The sequence below is a fragment of the Mobula hypostoma genome, chromosome X1, assembly GCF_963921235.1.
Source record: "Mobula hypostoma chromosome X1, sMobHyp1.1, whole genome shotgun sequence".
Taxonomy (NCBI): Eukaryota; Metazoa; Chordata; class Chondrichthyes; order Myliobatiformes; family Myliobatidae; genus Mobula; species Mobula hypostoma.
In genome coordinates, this window is record NC_086128.1 from 3,082,624 (window position 1) to 3,099,449 (window position 16,826).

Consider the following 16,826-nt stretch of genomic DNA (forward strand, 5'->3'; position numbering starts at 1 on the left):
TAGGAAGAGGCGCAGTCGACGTTTCAGGCCGAGACCCTTCGTCCTGACGAAGGGTCTCGGCCTGAAACGTCGACTGCGCCTCTTCCTATAGATGCTGCTTGGCCTGCTGCGTTCACCAGCAACTTTGATGTATGTTGCTTGAATTTCCAGCATCTGCAGAATTCCTGTTGTTTGCATTTATTGATCAGATTCGGTTTTGTACTAAATGCTTAATACCAGCAGTAGCTAATTAGTTTTATAAGTTAGTACTTCATAGCTTAATCAAAACAAAATGGATGCAAATTGTTATTGCATTTAATAACAAAATTTGCAATTGTATGCAGAAATATGTCAGGGGTAGTAAGGACATTTCCCAAGGTTGTTCTGTGCATTTTACACTGAAATTGATGATGTCATCTTCCAGTAGCTCCTACAAAACAACAACAAATGCTTCCATTTTTGAAAAATACAATTAGACTAGCCTGAGAAGTAGTTTTTAAAGTGTTTTTGGTATTGGCATTGTTTCATTTTCGATTTTGGAGTACTGCTATTAGCAGGCTGCCTCATTTAGTTTAAGAAAGATAGCTTGACAGATGATGGGCTGTTCATTCTGAGTACCGGCAAGAGCTTGACATCATTCTCCTGCCTTATTTAAGAAAATTTTATTTCTGCTCTACTTAGTAAATGAATTTCTTGTGTTTTCTACAAAAGTAACATTACAGTACAATTTAAATCTATAAGATCCATTGGCAAGGTGAGATGTATGATAGAGGAAGAGTACATGCAAAGCAGCCTGAATGGGATCAGTTGATGTTCATGATGCTTCAGGTTTGACAGTTTTTAAGCTGAGGAATGAAATTTTATGCACTTATAGCTACTGTGTTAATTTGGTTTTGGTCCTGCATAATTAATAACCTTTCCAAACGGATAGTCTGGTTTTAATCTCTCATTGCAGTAGGTAATCTGGAATGCTTCTCTTAAAAATGAATTACTGTGCAACTTGAGACAGCTGTTCTGTCTAGCTGCAGATTTTTGTGACTTAAGTATGCTCAAATGTGGTTTTTGCACTGGTACAAATTATAGTTCACAATACTTCTCAAATGATTACCCAGTGCTTGCATTCTGAGAAAGAAGATGGTCATTATGTGTTTATATTATGTTGCATTCCTAAATATGCACATCAGTTATCTACTAGGATATTACTTGCACAGCAAGCAGAGATAAAGATGCGTGTGTCAATGTTGGGGTGCTCATAATGTTGTAGTGCAGTTGGAGGCATTTGCAAAATGAAATTGTACATTTGAGTCTTAGAAAAAGGTAAAATGGTGAACTGAATGAAAATGATAATCTGTCAATTCAATCTTTGTGTATACATACATGCTGTGGTGCCAGAAAGTTTGTGATTCCTGTAGAATTGTTTGTATTTCTGCAGAAATATGACCTAAAATGTGATCAGATCGTCACATATGTCCTAAAACTAGATAAAGAGAACCCAATTAAATAAACAACACAAAAAAATTATACTTTTCTTTCTTGAGGAAAATGATCCAATATTACATGTATTTGTTGGAAAAGGTATGTGAACCTTTGTTTTCAGTAACTAGTGTGACCTCTTTGTATAGCAATAACTTCAACCAAACATTTCCGGTAACTTGATTAGTCCTGCACATCAGCTTGGAGGAATTTTAGGCCATTCCTCCTTACAAAATTGCTTCAATTGGTGGATGTTGGTGGATTTCCTTGCATGAACTGCTTGCTTCAAGTCTTTCCACAACATTTCTGTAGGGTTAAGGTCAGGACTTTGACTCGGCCATTCCAAAACACAAATTTTCTTCTTTTTGAACCATTGTCTTGTTGATTTACTCTTGTCTTTCAGATTGTCTTGTTGCATTATCCAACTTCTATTAAACTTCAGGTGACAGACTACTACTCTGACATTCTCCTGTAAAATGTCTTGATACAATTTTGAATTCATTGTTCCCTGAACAATTGCAAGCTGTCCAGGCCCTGAGGCAGCAAAATAGCCCCAGCCCAAGATGCTCTTTCTACCATTCTTCACAGTTGGGATGAGGTTTTGGTGTTGGTGTGCCGTGCCCTTTTTCCTCCAAACATAGCAATGTGCATTTCAGCCAGAAAGTTAAACTTTTATCTCATCAGTATACAGAACATTGCCTCGGAGGTATTGTAGAACATTCAGGTAGGCTTTTGCAAACTTGAAATGTGCAACAATTTTTTTTTTAAGAGCACTGGTTTCCTCTGTGGTGTCCTTCCATGAACACCCTTCTTGTTTACTGTTTTTCTCATAGTGGACACGTGAGCAGAGATGTTAGCAAGTTCTTGAGATTTCTGCAGGTCTTTTGCTGTTACCCTTGGGTTCTTTTTCACTTCCTTCAGCATTGCACAGTGTGATCTTTGCAGAATGCTCACTCCTAAGGAGAGTAACAACAATACTGAGTTTCCTCCAATTGTAGACAACTTCTCTTACTGTGGGCTGATGAACACTCAGGTCTTTAGAAATGCTTTTGTAGCCTTTTCCAGCTTGATGCATTGCTACAATTCTTCTAAGCTCCTCTGAAAGTTGTTTTTTGGGGGGGTATTTATTTATTGGGTTCTCTTTATCTAGTTTCATGACGCGTGAAGATCTGATCACATTTTAGGGCATTTATGCAAAAATAGAAAATTCTACAGGGTTCACAAACTTTCTAGCACCACCGTGTATGTGTGTATACCCATGCACGCACACTCCATGCACACCTCCTCCCCCTCCCAAAAAAAACATGGTCAGGGCTTGCCAGGGGTGTTGCATCCCAGCTGTCTATGTGATATGCAGACCAGAGCAGTATGATATGGAGGGCGATATCATATTTGAGATAGCCAAGTCAGAATCCAGACCTTAACCCAATTGAGATGCTGTGGCATGACCTGAAGAGGGCCGTTCATGCAAGGTGTCGCAGAAATATTGACGAACTAGAATCGTCTTGTACAGAGGAATGGTCTAAAATTCCTCCTCGCCATTGTGCAGGTGTGATCAGCAGTTGCAGAAACATTTGGTGGAAGTTATTGCTACTAAAGGAGGTTCTACCAGTTATTAAGTACAGGTGTCCCCCACTTTTCGAACGTTCATTCTATGAAACCTCACTGTTACGAAAGACTTACATTAGTTACCTGTTTTCGCTAACAGAAGGTGTTTTTCCTGTTACGAAAAAAGGCAGCACGCGAAAAAAGCAGCGCGTGCCCCGAGCAGCCAAGCTCCTCCCCTGGAACTGCATTCTAACCGGCATTGCTTAAATATGTGCCTGTGGGCAGCCGTTAGCAAGATGAGTTCTAAGGTATCAGAAAAACCTAAAAGAACTCATAAGGGTGTTACGTTTTAGCGTAAAACTAGACATAATTAAGCGTTTCAATCGTGGTGAACGAAGCAAGGTCAAAGTGAGTTTGGCTTGTGGAAGCTGATGAAGATGATGTTGAAGAGGCTTTGGCATCCCATGACCAAGAACTGATAGATGAAGAGCTGATGCAATTGGAAAAGGAAAGGATAACAATCGAAACCGAATGCAGTAGCGAACGGACCGAAAGTGAAGTCGTCCAAGAACTGAACGTGAAGCAACTGCGTGAGATTTTCGCTGCAATGATAAAGTACGACTTTAATTTTGAAAGGGTACGTAGGTTTAGGGTATATTTGCAAGATGGTTTGAGTGCTTACAAAGAACTGTATGATAGAAAAATGCGCGAGGCTAAGCAGTCAAGCATACTGTCATTTTTCAAGCCTTCCACATCAACCACAGCAGACGACGAACCTTGACCTTCGACATCGAGGCAGGCAGACATAGAAGAAGATGACCTGCCTGCCCTGTTGGAAACAGACGACGATGAGATGACACCCCAGTGTCCCACCACCCCAACCCCAGGGCTGTGGAGAATGCAGCGGTAGCCGGGACACACCCAACACATATAACCATATAACATATAACAATTACAGCATGGAAACAGGCCATCTCGGCCCTTCTAGTCCGTGCCGAACGCTTACTCTCACCTAGTCCCACCGACCTGCACTCAGTCCATAACCCTCCATTCCTTTCCTGTCCATATATCTATCCAATTTAACTTTAAACGACAACATTGAACCTGCCTCAACCACTTCTGCTGGAAGCTCGTTCCACACAGCCACAACTCTCTGAGTAGAGAAGTTCCCCCTCATGTTACCCCTAAACTTTTGCCCTTTAACTCTCAACTCATGTCCTCGTTTGAATCTCCCCCACTCTCAATGGAAAAAGCCTATCCACATCAACTCTTATCAATCCCCCTCATAATTTTAAGCACCTCTATCAAGTCCCCTCTCAACCTTCTACCTTCTACGCTCCAAAGAATAAAGACCTAACTTGTTCAACCTTTCTCTGTAACTTAGGAGATGAAACCCAGGCAACATTTTAGTAAACCTCCTCTGTACTCTCTCAATTTTATTGACATCTTTCATATAATTCGGTGACCAGAACTGTACACAATACTCCAAATTTGGCCTTACCAATGCCTTATACAATTTCAACATTACATCCCAACTCCTATACTCAATGCTGTGGTTAATAAAGGCCAGCATACCAAAAGCTTTCTTCACCACCCTATCCACATGAGATTCCACCTTCAGGGAACTATGCACCATTATTCCTAGATCCCTCTGTTCTACTGCATTCTTCAATACCCTACCATTTACCATGTATATTCTATTTTGATTAGTCCTACCAAAATGTTGCACCTCACATTTATCAGCACTAATCTCCATCTGCCATCTTTCAGCCCACTCTTCTAACTGGCCTAAATCTCTCTGCAAGCTTTGAAAACCTACTTCATTATCCACAACACCACCTATCTTAGTATCATCTGTATACTTACTAATCCAATTTACCACCCCATCATCCAGATCATTAATATATATGACAAACAACATTAGACCCAGTACAGATCCCTGAGGCACACCGCTACATACCGTCCTCCAATCTGACACAGTTATCCACCACTACTCTCTGGTGTCTCCCATACAGCCACTGCTGAATCTATTTTACTACTTTGATACTAATGCCTAACGATTGAACCTTCCTAACTAACCTTCCGTGTGGAACCTTGTCAAAGGCTTTACTGAAGTCCATATAGACAACATCTACTGCTTTACCCTCGTCAACTTTCCTAGTAACCTCATCAAAAAATTCAGTAAGATTTGTCAAACATGATCTTCCATGCACAAATCCATGTTGACTGTTCCTAATCAGACCCTGTCTATCCAGATAATTATATATACCATCTCTAAGAATACTTTCCATCAATTTACCCACCACTGACGTCAAACTCACAGGCCAATAATTGCTAGGTTTACTCTTAGAACCCTTTTTAAACAGTGGAACCACATGAGCAGTATGCCAATCCTCCGGCACCATCCCCGTTTCAAATGATATTTAAAATATTTCTGTCAGAGTCCCCGTTTCTAATGACATTTGAAATATTTCTGACAGAGATTGCCGATTGCGTCGCCTCTGATCTGGGCTGACATTTACGTGCCAGGCGGCACGTAATTAATTAGCTTGTTTATTTCGGCTTTTTTCTTAAAGATGTGCTGTGTGCGTCCTGGCTACCGCTGTACCACTGCATTCTTTGCGGATCGGTATCGGTCAGCAGCCTGGAGGTTGGGGACCACTGCACCACCCCAACCTCCGACTCAGCCTAACAGACCATCAGTGTGCTCAGCACTGTCTTCTGGATTCCGGTAAGTGATACTACACTGTACGTACATTATTTCTACTCTATATTGGCTGTGTATTTTTATTTGTTATTTGGTATGATTTGGCAGCTTCATAGCTTAAAGGTTACTGGAGAGAGTGTTTCTGCCAAGAGCGCTTGCGTGTGATTTTCACTACGGAGAACAGTGCAGCAATGATTGTAGAAATGTATTTCTACTTTATATAGGCTGTGTATTTATCATATCATTCCTCCTTTTACTATGTGTTACTGTTATTTTAGGTTTTATGTGTTATTTGGCAAGATTTGGGAGGTTATTTTTTGGGTCTGCAAATGCTCACAAATTTTTCCCATATAAATAAATGGTAATTGCTTCTTCACTTTACGACATTCTGGCTTACGAACTGTTTCATAGGAATGTGCTACCTTTGGTTGGGGGAGGGAACCTGTACAAGGGTTTGCATACTTTTTCCAGCCCGGATTGTGAATGATTAAACAATGTGTTCAATAGAGACATGAAAATTACAATTGTTTGAGTGTTATTAGTTTAAGCAGATTGTGTTTGTCTATTATTGTGACTTAGATGAAGATCGGACCACATTTTATGAATAATGCAGGAAAACAGGTTCACAAATTTTCTTATTGCATCTGTAGATATTTCATACAGCTATATGTGCTTAATATAGTTCTGAATGGCATGCTTCAACTGCTGACAGTGTTATGAGAAGCATTCTAAAAACAAAACTTGTAATGTTTTAAAGAAAATAGTGACTTCCATGTGTCTTCCATGAATTGGTTTAAAATGCTATTTGAATTAAGGTATATTTTTGACATTTTAAATCTGAGTGAAAATTTGCAGCATCAAGAATTCTATGCTATTCAGAATTCTTTTTTTTAAAAACAAAAGTAAGTATTTTGTATAATAGTAGCATATCAAGTTGAAATTTAATTATTCCTGAATCACTGTTCAGATCAATTCAAAAATCTCAGCTACTTCCCTGTGCTTGCTGTCAGGATTCTACATTGTATTTGAACATTCTCCATTGATTTTCCACTGGAGGGATTTAATACAACGCTACTTTTGGTAGAGAATATTGAATTGCCAATTTTTATAGATTGCTGAAGCTTGAAACTGAAAAATTACATTCTTGTTTTTGAGGATTATGCTACTCTTCTACAGCTGAGTAGAGAAGCCTTGCGTTGCTTCTAGACATGTTTAAATCGACCATAGGGGACTTGATACTGACTCCAGGTTTAAAATATAAAAGAAATGTGACCAAAGTTAAGTCCTGAATCATAAAAGCTTAACATTTTATACACCAAATACCATCTTTGTGAGGTATTGAATGTAATTAGGTATGCTAACAGAAACCAACATGTAATTACTGGCAAAGTACAATTACATTTATTTTTACTTGCTCCTCAAACCAACATTTTAATGTTTTCCCACCTCTTTCTTATAGGACTATGCTGAAAAAGAAAAGGCAATTGCAAAAGCTTTAGAAGATCTAAGGGCGAACTTTTACTGTGAATTGTGTGATAAGCAGTACCAAAAACATCATGAGTTTGACAACCATATTAATTCTTATGACCATGCTCATAAGCAGGTGAGTTGGTAATATTCAAAGAAACTTATCAATCACAATTAATAGAAAAAGTTTGTATAGTTAGTTGCTAATGACTTCAAATTTTCTGATGTTATGCAAGTTAAGCCATGGGAAAATTGTTAGAAAAGATCCATATGGCTTTGAACCACAAATAATCTGTTTTATTTTCTTAATCATGTTAGTCTGGTTCATATTTTGTCTGGTTTACAGTGTGACACAGGCAATTTAGACCATAGAGTTTGTCTTTTCCAAAGAAAACAATCTACAGTATCCAGTCCCATTCCACTTCCCTTTATTTCCTAAATGTGCATTCTCAATCCGAATAGATGGCAGGTGACTGTAGGATCAAAGCTTAATACCTAAAGCTGTGATACAGTAGCACTAGTTTCTGCTCACTTTGACTTGGACAATCAAATGGCGAAGTTAGTTTCACGATATGGGGAGTAGCTTTCACAATTTAAACCCCTGCTACAGATGCTTTTTCTCTGATTGGGGGAAAAAAATCAACATATTTCCACTTGTTCCAGAATATGTTGTCAAAAATAAGGATTCAAAGGTTTACAAATGGTCATTACAAAAGCAGGCATCAAGTTTGATGGTCAAAGCCAACTATTTCCACCTTCATAAGTGTTCCATATCTACAGCCTGCCTCAGCCTACTTGTAAGTTAAACCCTTGATGATAAACCTTCAACAATGTTTTGCCTCCATGCGCAACTATATTTTAATGGTGTTCACACCTACGCTGCAGTCAGTCATCTAAACTACAGATTACCTAAAATTCTTATATGAAGTCTTTGCACCAAGATCAGGTTGTCCTCCATTCATTGTCCTGTGAGGCATGTTTTTTTTAAACTAGCTTGTAGTTACAGAAGTCATTCTCAAATGGTTATTTTCTTTAATGATTTTTTTCTAAATAAGAATATTGAACATAGAAGAAAATCCTTTAAAACATTTTTAAATATTTTTTCATAACTTTGTAATTGCCACCTTATATCAGGTATTTTTTTCTTTCTTACCATTGACCAAGTAAGCTGAATAATAAAACTGTATTCAGGGTTTGAAGCCGATTGGATCTTCCAGCTAGGAATGTTTGCCTCCCTTATTCTTTTTTTACCATTGAAAGTTATTAATGTTTTTATTGTCCATGTATTCTAACTGAATTCTTCATTTCATACCATAATATGTTATCATTAAACACAGATGAGTAAGGATTTTTCAGTTTTCATAATTCATTCTTATATTTTTATGTTTTTGCATGATGTAATTGCTCTGGAAAGCATGAAGTCTCAATGAAATTGTACTTGAGTAATAATTAGTAAGCTTTCATTGTTCAGCTGTGATCATAATTTGACCATTAAATCAATTAACTAATTTCAGACGGGTTAATGTAGGAGTGTTCATCTCTTCTTATTGCCCATTATGCCTTTGGCTTTTAGGGCAGCAATGAAGGTCCTCCATTTCTGGCAGTGTTCAGGGCTTCCTTCATTGTGTCAGTAGCTTCCTCTGGGTTTTCACTAGCGTTAGCGATGTAAGTCCCAGGTGGAGACTCTGGAAAACCATCACACTTAGACGTTGAAGGATTCTTCATTGCTGTTCCTGTAACAGTTTTGTTTGACCAGTCAGCGTTGTTAGCCAAGCTGAGCCCCCGAACCTGGAGAACCAGTGGATCAGCCTGTTTGCCATGGGTGACCCTACCAAGACCCAAAGCATGAAACCCTGACTCTAGCCAACATAGCTCTCTGAGTCATTGAGGCACGCAAGTCTCCAAACCCTATGCCAAGGTTGTGGTCTTGGAGGGTTCAAGTCTCTGAGTTATAACTGAAGCATTGTTTTTGTGTTGTCTCTTTCTGGCATGGTGGCTACCTATAGCATAAGTGATCTATCTACAAGCTGCTGTTTGGATTTTGCAACAGAGCTTTCAGTCATCATTTCCAGCCTCTTAGCTGAAGGTATAAAAAATATGCCTAAAATAGTAGCTAACTAAAGGGCTAAGAAACTTTAAACATTTTATATCATTAGAGAAGTAGTACTAGGAAACTAAGATGATCTGCCCTCTAGAAATCTGTAAGAACTCGCTGCAAAGATAATGGATGCTTTGGTTGTTCTAAAATCATCAGAATCAGGTTTATTATCACCGGGATGTGACATGAAATTTGTTAACTTAGCAGCAGTAGTTCAATGCAATATATAATATAGGAAAAAAAACATAAAATAATAGTAATAAAGAAGTAAATTAATTACAGTATACATATATTGAATAGATTTTAAAATGTGCAAAACAGAAATACTGTATATTAAAAAAAGTGAGGTAGTGTTCACGGGTTCAATGTCCATTTAGGAATCAGATGGCAGAGGGAAAGAAGCTGTTCCTGAATCGCTGAGTGTGTGCCTTCAGGCTTCTGTACCTGATGGTAACAGTGAGAAAAGGGCATGCCCTGGGTGCTGGAGGTCCTTAATGATGGATGCTGCCTTTCTGAGACACCGTTCCATGAAGATGTCCTGGGTACTTTGTAGGCTAGTACCCAAGATGGAGCCGACTAAATTTACAACCCACTGCAGCTTCTTTCAGTCCTGTGCTGTAGCCCCCCCCCCCCCCCCCATACCAGACAGTGAAGCAGCCTGTCAGAATGCTCTCCACGGTACATTTATAGAAGTGTTTGAGTGTATTTGTTGACATGCCAGATCTCTTCAAACTCCTAATAAAGTATAGTCGCTGTCTTGCCTTCTTTATAACCTCATCGATATGCTGGGACCAGGTTAGATCCTCAGAGATCTTGACACCCAGGAACTTGAAACTGCTCACTCTCTCCACTTCTGATCCCTCAATAAGGATTGGTATGTGTTCCTTCATCTTACCCTTCCTGAAGTCCACAATCAGCTCTTTCATCTTACTGACGTTGAGTGCCAGGTTGTTGCTGTGGCACCACTCCACTAGTTGGCATATCTCACTCCTGTACACCCTCCCATCACCACCTGAGATTCTACCAACAATGGTTGTATTGTCAGCAAATTTATAGATGGTATTGAGCTATGCCTAGCCACACAGTCATGTGTATATACAGAGTAGAGCAGTGGGCTAAGCACACACCCCTGAGGTACGCCAGATTTGATCATCAGCGAGGAGGATATGTTATCACCAATCTACACAGATTGTGGTCTTCCGGTTAGGAAGTCAAGAATCCATTGCAGAAGGAGGCACAAAGGCCCAGGTTCTGCAACTTCTCAATCAGGATTATGGTGATAATGGTATTAAATGCTGAGCTATAGTCGATGAACAGCATCCTGACATTGGTTTTTGTGGTTACCCGTGGTAGGTAAAAAGGACTGCTCTTAACTGCAAGATATTCCAGGTCTGGTGAGCAAAATTGGACTTGGAATACTTAGCAGTTAAGTGCTGTCCTTTTTTACCTACCATGGGAGTTCTCCAGGGTCATTTTGGTAGCAGTATACATTCCACCTCAGGCCAATGTTAATCTGGTTTTAGATGATCTGAGCAATGGGATCAACATGCATGAACCAGCGCATCATAACGCCTTCACCATCATTTTGGGGGATTTTAACCAGGCCAGTCTGAAAAAATCACTTAGCAACTACCATCAACAGATCACTTGCAATACCAGAGGAAACAACACACTGGACCATTGCTACACCACCATCAAGAATGTCTACTGTGCTATTCCACACCCTCACTTCAGGAAGTCTGATCACCTGGTTGTACTTCTACTCCCTGAGTATAGGCAGAGACTGAAGACTGCAGCACCAGTAGTGAGGACCAAGTAGGTATGGACAAGGGAAGCACAGGAGCGCCTACAGGACTGCTTTGAATCGGTGGACTGGACTGTATTCAGGGATTCATCTTCGAACCTGGATGAATATGCTGCAGTTGTTACCGACTTCATTAAAATCTTAGGCACCCTGAAATCTTTTCCATTGTTTCAGAAGGTATGACCTCTACAGAGCCCTGATCTCAACATCAAGGCTCTCTGGGATTATCTGTAGAGACAGAGGCAAGCGAAACAGCCGAAGTCTGCAGAAGAGCTGTGACAAGTTCTCCAAGATGCTTGGAACAACCTACCAGCCGATTTTCTTGTAAAACTGCACGATAGTGTACTTAAGAGAATTGATGCAGTTTTAAAGGCAAAGGGTGGTCACACCAAATATTGATTTCATTTAGTGTTTTTTTTTACTGTTCACTGCTCTTTATTGTAATTTTTTTAAATATTTAGAAACTTCTAATTTCATTATTTTTGAAAGCATCTTCGCTTTACAGAATTTTCTTTACATGTGCCTAAGACTTTTGCACAGTACTCTAGGTGTGAAGGTAAGTTCATGGTATATTTTGCTGAAACTAAATTTTTAATTTAATCTAATTTTTAACGTTATGAATCAAATTGGCACAGTTTTTCCATGTCACAGAGATAAATGTTCTTTCTTTCTTTTTCAATCTTTTTATTAGTTTCCGCATCATATACATTACTGAAAAATAGAGAAATTGGGATTACATTGTTGAAAAAATAGATTATACAAATATAACCTCAATTGACACATAATTCATGAGCCTCCCAAAATCTCAGAAAGTACAGCTCTAATATAGGGAAATATGAGGTAAAAATGGAAAAAATATCATGAAAAAAGAGGAAAAAAAGAAAAAAAAATTCCCCCAAAAAAGGAAAAAAATCTGAACCAACTAAAGAAAAACTAAACTAACAAAAAGAAAAAGAATGGGCTATTATGATTCCTCAGATAAGACCATTAGTGTCGTTAACTCTGCTCCTCTCCCCGTATATAGAATAACAAAGTAGAATTGGAAAGGGTCAAATTACATCATATGAAAGTATTGAATAAATGGTCTCCAAATCTCTACAAATTTAATAGAAGGGTCGTAAATGACGCTTCTAATTTTTTCTAAATTTAAACAAGACATAGTTTGCGAAAACCATTGAAATGTAGTAGGAGGATTAATCTCTTTCCAATTCAATAGTATGGATCTTCTAGCCATTAGTGTAACAAAAGCAATCATCCAAATGCTGAGGAAGTCAGATGATATTGTTCTATCATTGGTAAACCAAAGGTTGCAGTAATAGGATGGGATTGTAAATCAATATTCAAAACAGTTGAAATAATATCAAAGATATCGTCCCAGTATTTCTTCAGCAAAGGGCATGACCAAAACATGTGAGTTAACGAAGCTGTCTCAGAATGACATCTGTCACATACAGGATTTATATGAGAGTAATAGCGAACTAATTTATCCTTGGACATATGAGCTCTGTGTACTACTTTAAACTGTATCAACGCGTGTTTAGCACATATAGAGGAAGGATTAACTAATTGAAGAATTTTTTCCCATTTCTCAATAGGTAAAGTAAACTTAATTTCCCTTTCCCAGTTGTTCCTGATTGAATTCGATAACATCTGGATTTATTTTCATAATCATATTATAAATAATTGCTATTGAACCTTTCTGAAAAAGATTTAAATCTAAAATTCTTTCCATTATATCCAATGAGTATGAAATCGGAAAGGTCGGAACAACAGTATTTAAAAAGTTTCTAATCTGTAAGTATCTAAAGAAATGGGATCTAGGTAAATTATACTTATTAGATTAATGTTCAAAAGACATGAAACAATTATCTAAAAATAAATCAGAAAAACATATTATACCTTTAGTTTTCCAGACTAGATAGGCTTGATCCAAAAAAGAGGGTTGAAAAAGAAAATTAAGTAAAATAGGGCTTGCTAAAATAAATTGATTCAATCCAAAAAATTTTCGAAACTGAAACCATATTCGAAGAGTATATTTAATTATTGGGTTATCCATATGTTTGTTCACTTTAGAAAAACCAAAAGGAAGCAGAGACCCTAAAATAGAACCTAATGAAAACCCTGAAACGGATTTACATTCAATATTAACCCATTGTGGACTTGAAACTGTATCCCAATTCCATGTCCAAAATTTTAAGTAACGAATATTAATTGCCCAATAATAAAATCTAAAGTTCGGCAATGCTAAACCACCCTCCTTTTTGGGCTTCTGTAAGTATCTTTTACCTAGTCTCGGATTTTTATTCTGCCTTATATATGAAGGAATTTTTGAATCAACATTATCAAAAAAGGAATTCAGAATAAAGATAGGCAATGCTTGAAATAAATATAGAAACTTAGGTAAAATCATCATCTTGACGGTGTTGATCCGACCAATTAAAGACAATGTCATTGGTGACCATTTGGTAAGCAAACATTTAATCTGATCAAATAAAGGGAAAAAAATTAGCCTTAAATAAATCCTGATGCTGCTTGGTGATTTTTACTCCTAAGTAAGTAAAATAATCAGATACCAATCTAAATGGTAAGGATTTATAATTTGGAGCCTGCATGTTCAATGGAAAAAGTTCACTCTTCTTAAGATTCAGTTTATAGCCAGAAAATTTGCTAAACTTGGCCAACAAAGATAAGATTGCAGGAATTTATTTCTCTGGGTCAGAAATATATAATACTAAATCATCAGCATATAATGATAGCTTATGTATCTCATTCCCACGAGTAATACCTAAAGTATTTGGTGAATCTCGGATAGCAATTGCTAGAGGTTCTAAAGCGATATCAAATAATAAAGGACTTAAAGGACAACACGAAATAATCGAAAAAAGGGAGATCTTTGATTATTAGTAAAACCGAAGCTAGAGGGGTATGATATATCAATTTAATCCAAGATATAAATATCAGACTGAAGTTAAACATCTCAAGCGTACTGAATAAATATGGCCATTCAACTCTTTCAAAGGCTTTCTCAGCATCTAATGAAATGACACATTCTGGAGTTCTAAGTGAAGGAGTATAAACAATATTCAATAATCTCCTAATATTAAAAGATGAATAACGATTTTTAATAAATCCAGTTTGATCCTCAGAAATAATTTGAGGTAATATCTTTTCTAACCTAGATGCTAATATTTTAGATAAAATTTTAGAATCTACATTCAGCAAGGATATCGGTCTGTATGATGCACAATCAGTAAGATCCTTTTTTTTAAATTAGGGCAATAGAGGCTCCATAAAATGATAGTGGTAGTTTGCCTGTACTAATTGCATCTTTAAAAATTCTGCACAACCAAGGAGAAAGAATGGAAGAAAAAGACTTTAAAAATTCTACTGTATCACCATCTGGACCGGGTGATTTACTAGAATTCATTGAAGAAATAGCACTCTTTATTTCTTCATCCGTAATTGGTATTTCTAATTTTAAACGTTCTTCAGACGCCAATTTCGGCAAGTTCAATTTCCTTAAAAAAGTCATACATCTCATTGAGATCTTGAGGAAATTCTGACTGATATAAAGATGTATAAAATTCTTGAAAAGATTTATTTATTTCGTCATGATCAACTGTGAGAGTGTGATCAGATTTACAAATTTTAGTAATTTGACGTTTGACCGAAGCTGTTTTAATTGATTAGCTAATAATTTACCAGATTTATCACTGTGTGTATAAAACTCAGGTCTTGTTTTCATTAGTTGGTTTTCAATTGACGATGTTAAGAGTAAACTATGCTCCATTTGAAGTTCGACTCTCTGTAAAGCTCCTCATTGGGAGCAATGGCATATTTTTTATCAGTATCTTTGATCTTATCAATCAATTTCATTCTTAATACGATTTTTCAATCCAGCAGAGTAAGAAATAATCTGACCACGAATATATGCTTTAAACATATCCCATATAACTCCACTGGAAATTTCATCTGTATCATTAGTTTAAAAAAAAAGAAATCAATCTGATCTTTAATAAATTTTACAAAATCCAAATCTTGAAGCAAAGTAGAGTTAAAACGCCATTGTCTAGCATTAGAGGGTATGTCCGTTAACTTGATAGAGAGATTCAAAAGTGTGTGATCAGAAATAGCAAGAATGTCATAGTTACAATCAATCATGGAAGGAATTAAATGAGAGTCTATAAAAAAAGTCAGTCCTGGAATAAGTATGATGTACGTGTGAGAAGAATGAAAATTCTTTATCCTGAGGATGTAGAAATCTCCAGATCTCTGAAATTCCCGAATCGATCAGGAACAAGTTGATAAGAGTAGCCGAATTGCTCGGTAGAGCCTGAGTAGATATGGATTTATCCATCGATGGATTTAAACAACAATTAAAATCACCACCCATTATCAACATATCATTTAGATTAGGAAAGGAGGTAAATAATTGCTTTAAAAATTCCGGATAATCGATATTTGGGGCATAAACATTAACCATAACAACTTTTCTATTAAAAAGTAAACCAGTAATTATCAAAAATCTGCTATTCGGGTCAGAGAGAGTATCCTGATGCACAAATGCAATTGAGGAATCTATAAAAATTGAAACTCCTTTCACTTTAGCTTGGGAGTTTGAATGATATCGTTGTTCCTTCCAAAACTTAAAAAAACACTGATTATCCACTCTCCTCACATGAGTTTCTTGAGCAAAAATAATATGTGCATTCATTCTTTGGAATACTTTAAAAATCTTTTTTCTTTTAATCGGTTGGTTTAATCCATTTGTATTCCAAGAAACAGAATTAATCCTCTGAGCCATAATTACCGAAAATCAGCCTTTTGGTATGTAAAGAGTTATCCAAAGTGTAAACTCATGAAATCGGAGGGGGAGCCAGCGTTTGGAAAGGAAATGGAAGTTATGACACTGCAGACATTTTTCCCCATCCACCACCCAGAAAAACCCCGAACTAGGCCAAGAAAAAGCCAGAAAGCTAACTAACACTAATTCTACCTCCATTTCTCAAGAAGGCAGCTCACAAAATATATGTTGTTAAGGAGAGCACCAAAGATCCAAAACAAAAGAAAAAAAAACTACGCTATGACAACAAGAAAGTCAAAAATTTAACAAATACAGTAAAAAAAAACCTATGCATTATATTTTCTGAAATAATAATAGGAAAAAAAAGATACCAGTACATGTTATAAAATATTGAATATTTGTAAGGGAGAGTAGGATAGTTAAGTGAAAAAAAAGGAAAAGTATTATGGGAAGAAGAACCCAAAAAATATAGCGGAATAATAAAAAACAAAAGGTATTGTGGGAAGAAGAAGATATGCCATACCATGCTGGTTATACAAAGAAAATTTAAAATTCCCCCTCATAAAATAAGAGATTTAAAAATCCAACCGATAGTAACTGTTTCAGAAATCATACACTTATAAATTCAGAAATTAAAAGGAAAAGAAAAAAGAACGAATCCGCCAATAAAGAAAAATTTTGGTAAAGTATGAAAAAAAAATACCAACACTACCAATCAAAACCAGAAAACTTAAACTTATAAAAGTCAATCTTCATAAATGAATTATAGGTTTGGAAAAAAAAAACAGAAGAATTGAAACCCAATATTGCATGAATCAAGCAAAAATTAGACCGTGGCATCTGATTCAAGTTCATCCAAGAAACTTCGAGCAGCAGTTGTAGAATTGAAAAAGCGTCGCTGGGTGTTCGGAGAATTCTTAGACACGCAGGATACAGTGACGCTGGG

The 16,826-nt window shown here is 36.9% G+C and overlaps 1 protein-coding gene across 9 annotated transcripts in view; it reads left to right on the forward strand.

The window, feature by feature from the left end:
- Positions 1 to 16,826, forward strand: part of gpatch8 (G patch domain containing 8) — a 137,434-nt gene that overhangs the window by 106,542 nt on the left and 14,066 nt on the right. For all 9 annotated transcript variants that reach the window (XM_063036959.1, XM_063036966.1, XM_063036963.1 and 6 more), the window contains one exon: positions 7,167 to 7,310. In XM_063036959.1, the coding sequence (XP_062893029.1) occupies positions 7,167 to 7,310 (144 nt within the window). The remainder of the gene's footprint in view (positions 1 to 7,166; positions 7,311 to 16,826) is intronic.